Source organism: Citrus clementina, unplaced genomic scaffold (genome assembly GCF_000493195.1).
Source record: "Citrus clementina cultivar Clemenules unplaced genomic scaffold, Citrus_clementina_v1.0 scaffold_3, whole genome shotgun sequence".
NCBI lineage: Eukaryota > Viridiplantae > Streptophyta > Magnoliopsida > Sapindales > Rutaceae > Citrus > Citrus x clementina.
Genome location: NW_006262339.1, coordinates 40001425 through 40011103, shown reverse-complemented (window position 1 = coordinate 40011103; position 9679 = coordinate 40001425). Strand labels below are relative to the sequence as shown.

The following is a 9679-nucleotide window of genomic DNA, read 5'->3' as shown; positions in this document are numbered from 1 at the left end:
CAATATTCTTGCTTACAGTAATAACCTAATATTTATCTCTTTAACAATTGAGTATTTCAAATAATAGCCAATGAGAGGATAAAATAAAAATAAAGAACAATAGGATTGTAGAGGGCGATACCATAAATTTACCCTCAAAATTTAGAAAAAAACAGAATTAATTTCGCCTTCCGATCATCTAATCAAATATTGAAATCCTAGCTCCCAAATCTGATCTCACGCCACTGTTCTCTCTCTCGTCTTTTCTTCACTCATCTTTTTGCGATATCACAAATTAGGTAAGCTGCTTGCTTTTTAAAGCCAAATTTTATGACAATTTTCATGCAAGTCTAAAACTTAATGTTAATCATACATCAAACAAATATTTTTGGACCTTATGTTTTTGGGCCCCAAATGAGATAGACTCAATAACAAGAATACAAAACAAAAAGAGAGCCCTCTGATAATATTTATTAACTTGCATTTTGTTTCGTTATTTATAGAGCTTTAGTCACTTCAGTAGGGAGCATAAACGATAATGGCTTTACTTGTGATCATCATCATTCTGTGTCTCCCAATCTTCCTCTTCTTGTTTTCCGTAAACACTTATCATAAAAAAAAAAAAGAGATTAAAATACCCCCTCGCCCTCAGGGCCTACCCTTTATCGGTAACGTACACCAGTTTGATTTCTCAAAGCCTCAAGTGTTATTATGGGAACTATCTAAAATATATGGCCCTTTTATTTCATTGCATCTTGGTGTTGTGCCAATTATAGTTGTTTCCTCAGCAGAAATGGCTAAAGAGAGTTTGAAAACCCATGATATTCAATTCTGTAGTCGGCTAGCAAGTCTAGCATCATAAAAGCTATCTTCTAATGGCTTGGACTTGGTATTTTCACCCTATGGTGAGTACTGGATAGAGATAAGAAAATTATGTGTCAGTCACCTCTTTAACCCTAGTAGAGCACAAAGTTTTCGACCCATTAGAGAAGATGAAGTTTCGAGAATGATTGAATACATATCAAAATCAGCTGCTTCTAAACAAGTCAACTTAAGTGGGATAATGATGTCTCTTGCAAGCAACATTATTTGTAGAATTGGTTTTGGCAAGAGGCATGGTAACGAATATGAAGCAATAAGTGGAAGAAGTAGATTCCTTACATTTTTTACTGAAATTCAAGCCTCGCCTGTAGGCTTTTTTGTTACAGATTATTTTCCTTTTATGGGCTGGATTGATAAACTCAGAGGAATGATGCGTCGACTCGAAATTTACTTTCAAAAAGCTGATACATTCTATCAAGAACTCAATGACGAGCATAAGGATCCAAACATAACAAAAGCAGAGCTGCAGCAAGAGGATATAGTTGATGTTTTACTTCAAGTACAAAAAGATCATGGGTTCAAAGTTGACCTAACTTTGGATCACATATATAAGTAGTTTTGTATATAATTGATTTAATATAATTTTGTTGCTTTAAATAATACACACGCACACACATATCCCACAGACACACCCATATATGTGCTATTTGCTTTGCAAACGGCTCGACTGTGGTTTGGGCCATGACCTACCTCATGAAGCATCCTAGAGCAATGAAAAAAGTTCAAGAAGAAATTAGATCTTTGATTGGCTGCAAAGGCTTTGTAGATGAAGTTGATCTTCAAGAAGTAAAATATCTTAAAGCTGTACTAAAGGGGACTTTGAGATTGCAATCGCCAATTCCCTTACTAGTACCCAAAGAAATAATGGAAAAGTGCTTAATAGACGGGTATGAAATTCGAGCTAAAACACTTGTTTACGTAAAGGCATGGGCGATAAGAAGAGATCCTGAAGCTTGGGAGAATCCTGAGGAATTTAATCCCGAGAGATTTATTGATTGTTCTATTGACTATAAAGAGCAAAACTTAGAGTTCATACCATTTCGTGCTGGCAGAAGAATTTGTATCCTGGAATGCATTTGGGAACTGCAAATGCGGATCTTGCAATTGCTAATCTTCTTTACGAATTTGTTTGGGAAACACCGCCTGGAATGAAGAGCCAAGATTTGGACTTTGATTGTCTGCCCGGAATTGCCATGCACAAGAAGAATTTTCTTTTTCTTCAGGCTAAGTATCATGAGTAGATACATGTTACGTCATATCCATTAATAAGGTTTCTCTCTTTCTTGTTATGTGAAAGAATGCCTGATGTCTATATGAATAATGATTCACGCTTGTGAATGAATGCTGGTGGTCTATATGAAAATAATCTGCGCTTTTTTCTTTCTCTCTCCACTGTGTATATATGTACACAAAAAAGAAAAAAACACCACGAACAATCTTATTCATTTTGATTAACAATAATTACCCACATGGTGCGCCTCATAAATTATTTAATGCCTCATAAATAGAGCTGAAGTTGTAAACCTATCGTCTCATAAGCTGCTGCAAGCCAATCCACTGTGCTGTTCAATTCAAAACTTTTTGAGATCTGAAAATCAAAATGAACAATATCAAAAGTAGGCCTATTTTTTTTTTTTTTTGATACAAAAAGTAGGCCTATTTTTTCAATTAGCTGAACAATAATATTTTCTGAATGAAAATGTATATAGAATTTTATTTCATAAGTAATTACATATGCATATAATGCCTACAGCACTAACTAATCTTTTACAATAACAATATGCACATTAATCCTTGACGCGAGAGTTTAAAAATCTTCTTACATCATAATAAAAGTAGTTATGGCTAACCATCATTAATTTGGAGATCTTTTTTTATTACCTATATATATATGTGTATATATATATAACATATCAATATGGCGATGACATGTAAACGAAAATTTTGATCCATCCCACTACACTTTTTAATTAATCTCATGATTTAAACTTTAGAAAAATATAGTTGATGAATAACAATCAAGGTTTTGAATACATATCTGCTGTTCAAAATGCCATATATATATAGCTCATAATAATAATCAAATACCATATTTTAATTAATCAAATGACTTATTATTCCAACTGATGGACAGGGACTTTTCCATCGAGAGACAATTAGAAGAAATATTGAAAATAAATAAACAGCGTGTGGTTGTTGATGAATTAATTGATTAATAATATGCAAAATAGGGGAAAAAAAGAAAAAATCTCTATCGCCTGAGGGATTGCAGAATGTACTCGGCATAAAGGTCCATGGAGTACTGAATGGCATCAAAAGCAGTCTGAGGAGGCAGGAACTCGTTAACAGCAACCTCTTTGTTCTCATTCTTCTTATAATCCTCAAAGAAACGCCGTATCTCCATCAGCCGGTGAGGCGGCAACTGTTTGATGTCTGTGTAATGCTTATACTCAGGGTCGTCAGCACAGACGGCTATGATCTTGTCGTCCTTCTCCCCTTGATCGATCATGGGCATCAATCCGATGGCCCGGGCTCGCAGATAACTCCCCGGAATGACCGGCTCTTGCATCAGGATCATCACGTCGAGGGGATCGTTGTCTTCGCAGAGTGTCCGGGGGATGAAGCCGTAGTTGTGTGGGTACACGACCGATGAGTAAAGGACTCTGTCGACTTTGATGAGTCCTGTTTTCTTGTCCAGTTCGTATTTCACTTTGCTGCCTTTCGTTATCTCCACGACGATGTTGACCACTTGCGGGGCTCCGGGGCCTATTTCGAGATCGTGCCACGGATGTGCGGCCACTGATCTTCTTGAGAGCGTTGACAGGATTCTTTCGTTCAGTTTCGGGACTGGACGGTTGCCTTCTGCTGCTGTTTGAACCGGAGGTATTGGAGGTTCGGTTTCGGGTTCGTCACCCATGATTTAAATTTTTCTTGATTATTATTATTATGGTTAATGAAGATATCTATAATAATAATAATAGATCAGGAATGTGAATTAATATGCAAAGCGAGGAAACTAAAGGACTATATTTATCGTGTAGAGCGGATGTTGATGGAGAGATCCTACTTATACGGGTTAATTTTTACAATGGCTGGCCAATAACTGGCCAAGTGCCGCGTGTCTGATAATGAGAGGAGGTAGCTATGCACCTCCACTACCTTTCTGATGAACAGGTCGAACGTATTAGTTAGTTGATTATCTGTTTAGGTATAATGAGATTTTGAATGGAAAATAGAGGGAGATTATACATCAATAGTTCTAGACTCTCAGAATTTGAAGTTCGGCAAATAATCTTTAACTGCCTTACTCTAATTTGGTTAATGAATTTGATGTGCTAATTACATATGAGCGACCAAATTAATTAGAGCCCAAATGCATGCCATATGATGAGACTCTTAAAACTCAACACACCTCCTGTTATGACTTCAGTCTGTTTTAAAATGTGACGAGACTCGTGCTAAATAGTGATAACACCGGGAGAACGTTAAGAAAAATGGTAGCGATGCCCGCCGTTTTTGCTTCTCTCCTTCTCTCAACGTGCCAAATAATTTTTAATGTTACAATATAAATAAAAAAGTGGAAAGTGACAAAAAAAATGTTAAAACGTAAAATATATAAGAAATAGTGGCATCACTCTCTCTCTCTCTCTCTCTCTCTCTCTCTCTCTCTCTCTCTCTCTCTCTCTCTATGCCTCCATATCGTCGCTAACTCTCTCTCCCTCACTTCAGATTATCTTTGCTCCCCATCACTTCTCCACCAAGTTGCTCCCTAACACTCCTCTAGAATTAACTATTTCACAATACATCAGTATAATTAATTCTTGTTAGAATTCTTTAAACTTAAAAATAGTATACACTTATTCAACTTACTTCTCCATCTCATATCTTGTTACACATGAAGTCCTTTTACTGAAACACTTGGCATATTCTTGTCATTCTAATTTAGATTTCCTTCTCAATGCATTTTCATATTACTTCACAAATTGCTTCAAATTTATTTTTGAGTTAACAAACCCATCAAAAAAATGCATTTATACTTTCACTTCCCTAAGTTGTTGACATTCCTGTCAAAAAATAATTTTCAAATAGTATGGAACCCAACGATGCCGCTCCTCATAAAAATCATTTAACCAATCATTATCCCATAAATCATATATCGTAATCATGTCATGCCAAGCTTCTTCAAACACAACAAGGTTCAATGAATCATAAATAGCATAAAGCAATAAAGAAACAATACATTCACATTCTTTAAAAGCCCCTAACTTCTCAAGAATCTTCTTCATTATATGCCACAAACACCATTGATGCCTAGTCATAAGAAAAACATTCTCAATTGCCTTTTACATTGCTTTGTCTTGGTTTGTAATGATATCAATGCGAGGAGAACCAAACACCTCAAATAACCACGTAAATGTCTTCATATGCTTGTGTCAAATCAATCTATATCATAACAAAATAGACTGGCCATAATGATTAACTCCAACAAAATAAGCAAATGGCATGTCATACTTATTAGTAAGATATATGGTATCAAATGTGATAACATCTTTAAAATATTTGTAAGCTACCCTACTTCTCGGATCTGTCCAAAATACATTCTTTAATCAATCATACTCATTCAAATCAATGCTAAAAAAATCCCTTGCATTCTGCTTCCTTTTTCTGGAAGTACTTTAGAATTTCCATAGCATCTCCTTCTCCGAGCTACAATCGCCTAACTTTGTCAATAAGATTTCTATAATCTTTTTCTAGAAATGAGACATTTGCATATCCACTAGCTTCAACAACAATAAAATTAAAATTCTGGGTAATGTTAATTCCCACACAATCATTCATTTCAATGTGCTTTTCTGCACTTGCACTAATGCTACGGTTACAAGGAAAATACTTAGTTTTGTCCGGACTCAATCCATGATTGTGTTGAAATTTTAAACTTTGAAAAACCCATTTTCCATTTTCATTTACACAATCCCCAATTTTAGTATCATAGTTTTCACAATAGGTTTCAACATATTAGTAGATTTACTTTCTGACTTGCTGTTACGGTTATATGCTAATGTTGGGTATTTTACATTCCCATCACTCCCTTTCTTACTAGTTAGCTTCTTCACAAAAAATTCTTCTTGTTTATCATAGGCTTTGTAAAACACTCACATTTCCTCATGACTATTAAATAATATCCTAAGTGTTGGCTCATATTTTTCCAGTTGCACACTCACATCTTCGACTCTGGCCTCATTTTCCAAAATTTTCATTTCTATAAAATAATTAATTTTTGTATTAAGAATAAATTATTATAAATAGTTACAAAATTTTGGTCCAGCAAAAAATTAATCCATTAAGTTTCTAAAAATTAAAATTTTGAAAATTTCTAAATCAAATAAAATTTTCATTATTATTTATTATTATCATTTAACTAGTAAATTGTTTCTAAAAATATTAAGTAAAATGCAGGTACATTTCTATTATTACTGATGAAAAAAATAATATTTAAAATAAAAAATCACTCTTTATAATCAAGTAATTATCAGTTTTGGGTTCTGCTTCCAAATCTAGATCGGCCTCTTGGGGAATTTGTGTAGAATTACTTCCACGAGTATTAAGCAAAATGTGCTTCCGTATTTGGGTCAAGTGTGATGTTGGTTGTGGTAGCCGCAAGAAAGTGAGTAACTAGTAGCACTCGTGGGTGAGGATGAGTAAGTAAAGGAGAGAAAGTGAGGATGAGTAAAGAAGACTGTGATGCACGCTGTTTTCAACTGCTTCATGAAGGATGAGTAAGTTTGTCATTTTCTATATGTTTTTTAATATTTTCATCAATATAAAATTCTCTCTCTGCCAAGAGACAGCCCAAACTTCACGGGATCCCCACAGCTTTTGTCACTTTCACTTTTTTTTTTATAAATTTTTTTAACATTCAAAAATTGTCAGAAGCTTGAGAGAAGAAAAAGGCAAAACGGCAAGCAACAGATGTCGTTTCTCTCAGCCTTCGTGACAATAAGCATTTTCCATGTGACAGATACCTATCCTAGACAGTTGAAAATAAGCAAAACCAATTGAAAGTTTGGAAAAGCTACCATCCAGTCATCCATTGACTACAACTATTACCATATTTGAAAGAGAATAATATCCTACGGGTGATAAATCTTTTTACTAATATTTAGCTACTAATCACGTGCTTCTAAGCACTCAACATAAAAATCAGATGAACACTGAATCAGTGTTCTGAAAATATTTGGGAACCGTGACGTGATTTTGGAACTATTCTAAAAATATTAGAGAACCGTGACGTGATTTTGGAGCTCCAGGACTACAATAAAATGGGCATCTTGCAGAATACTAAAGTAACGATCGAATACTAAATTGACTATTTCTACAGACATTTCAGAATAAATATTGTTTCCAATCAAAATATCAAAACCATAGCAAAGACCAAAAAGAAGTTGGATATTATTCCCCCACAAGACAGCCTCTGTGAATAGCCAGCAGCTGACTTCTGCTTTGGCGTGCCTGAATATGATGGTTGCGGCGCAATCAGCGGAGCCTGATCCGCAAAAGAGGGAACCGTGGATTGCGCCGGTGATGCTGTCGGGGGTAAGGCCACGACAACAGGGCCGGAGGAGCTGTTTGATGAGCAAGAACGTTGAGATGATGATGAGCTGCTATTATTATTTAGCACTCCGTCTATGCCATGGCATCGGATTGAAGAGCCTGCAGTGCATAAATTTGGACTAGTAATTCTCACATTGTTAAGAAAAAACCTCTTCCTTCCACCGTTAGAAATCCTGAGCATGTAATCCGGCAAAGAACTTGGAATCAATGAGCCGGAAGGAATACGCTCGAGATTCTCGAAAAGCAAGGCTGACGGGATCGAATGTCGAAGCAAGAAATCGTTGGTGGATTCTTGAAGCATGTCCGCTGTCGACAATATTTTGTCCTTGGGCATCAAGAATGTGACGTTCCCAAGATTTGTTGTGGTATTTGGAGACATGTTAATGAGCATGGCAAAACTGAAGTAGTTGGCGTTTTGCATCTCTTCCACGGCCACAACAAGGTCTTGGCTCCTGAGGATGGCTACGGGCATGGCTGACGAGACGAGTGCCATGACAATAATTATCAAAAATGTCATTTTGTTTGCCATTATTATTGCTTTCATTGTGGACAATTGTGACTGGCTTTTGTACTTTTGAAATTAATGTTAGCTTATTGGGCTGCACGCATTCTTGCTGCTTCACCGACTTATAAGTTCATTCGTCCTGCATTTTTTGGAAGGGGTAGTTGTTTAGGTTTTTAATGTTTTATATATATTTCCTTCAATATTAGTGTGATATAGCGACGGTTTATTTTCTGGGCTCCTGCCACCAAAAGTGTACCAAATTTCGAGGCTTATTTAATCTACAATTTTCTTCTTCTCAACTTTTTCAAATGACGCAATAAGAATGAGATAGTATATATAGTTAAGGTTTGAGATTGTGAATCTGGTGAAGTATCATCCGTAATGGGGATGAGATTTAAGAAAAATGTTAAAAGAGACATATTGTGTGATAGAATGCGGATAATAACAGGATAAATTTAGAATTAATTTTTTTTTTAAGGAGAACTATTACTCATGATATTTACAACTATATAAATTACTGAGATTAATTTATATCAATTCTGATATGGCACCGCTCAAATTTTTTAACCCTTTCAAATATTCGACGTACGCCCACTCTTTAACCCTCTCAAATATTCGAGGTACGCCCACTCCCCTCCTGGGAGAAAGACTGCATTCATTCAAGCTCTGGGACTCTAAGGAATGAAATTTTAAATTAAACCCCTACAATGGGTCTTCGGGGGCTCGAACCACTTCCCTCACATTTGTGAGGGAGTAGCTCTAACCACTTGGGCAAATTTAGAATTAATTTACTTTCTTTTTCTTCCTTTTTTTTTTTTTTAATTAAGTGAGTAAACTATCATCAGTGTTAACTTATCTTTCTTATTATTTTGTCTAAACATTGTGCTCAAGTTTTAATGGCTAACATTTAAAATTTACAGCCGCGATGGTTTGTAATAAGGGGGATTGCCACTTTCCCCCCTACAGTAATTAACATATACCATTTACCTCCCTACTATTTTTATAATAGCCAAAAACTCCATTGACAATATAAGTTTACAATATTACTCTTATTTTTAATTACTCTTTTATTTACATTTATTTTAAATTAAATAAATTATATGAATAGAAACTAAATAAAAAAATTAAGTATTAAAAACAAGAAATATATGTTTTGATATGAGCAAAAAAATTAATAATAATTTTTTTGTGTGAACATTTTCTTATAATAAACATTTTGTAATATTTTAAAATTAAATGTAAAAGTATAGGCAAAATATTTTATTATTTATCTTATAATAAATTTTTATTTGTCATTCAAATTTTCTTATAATAAGTTTTTTATCATATTATAATAACTTTCTTATATATTTATTATAAGAAAATTTTTACAAAATAAATAAGTACAAGAAAAAAATTTTATTATTAATTTTTTTCTCATATCAAAACATAGATTTCTTGTTTTTAATGCTTAATTTTTTATTTAGTTTCTATTCATGTGGTTTATTTAATTTATAATAAATGAAAATAAAAGAGTAGTTGAAAATAATGATAATATTGTAAACTTATGCTGTCATAGAGGTTTTTGGCCATTATAAAAACAGCATGAGGAAAATGGTATATGTTGATTACTGTAGAGGGGAAATTGACAATCTCCCTTTGTAATAATATTTGTCGTCACCGAAAGATGCCCATCCTTTTCAAATTGAGAGCTTTTAAAAT

At 34.3% G+C, this 9679-nt stretch overlaps 2 protein-coding genes and 1 pseudogene across 2 annotated transcripts; 1 reads left to right on the top strand and 2 right to left on the bottom strand.

The window, feature by feature from the left end:
* Nucleotides 1-517: 517 nt before the first annotated feature.
* LOC18046305 lies at nt 518-2102 on the top strand (annotated as a pseudogene).
* A 997-nt stretch (nt 2103-3099) lies between these two features.
* On the bottom strand, nt 3100-3798 carry LOC18046304 (soluble inorganic pyrophosphatase 1). Its single transcript, XM_006443157.2, has one exon. The coding sequence runs from the start codon at nt 3776-3778 to the stop codon at nt 3113-3115; it is 666 nt and encodes a 221-aa protein (XP_006443220.1). The 5' UTR covers nt 3779-3798; the 3' UTR covers nt 3100-3112.
* Nucleotides 3799-7198: 3400 nt separating this feature from the next.
* Nucleotides 7199-8032, bottom strand: LOC18046303 (FAS1 domain-containing protein SELMODRAFT_448915). Its single transcript, XM_006443156.2, has one exon. It carries the CDS (start codon nt 8015-8017, stop codon nt 7268-7270), a length of 750 nt encoding a protein of 249 aa, XP_006443219.2. The 5' UTR covers nt 8018-8032; the 3' UTR covers nt 7199-7267.
* Between the last annotated feature and the right edge of the window lie 1647 nt (nt 8033-9679).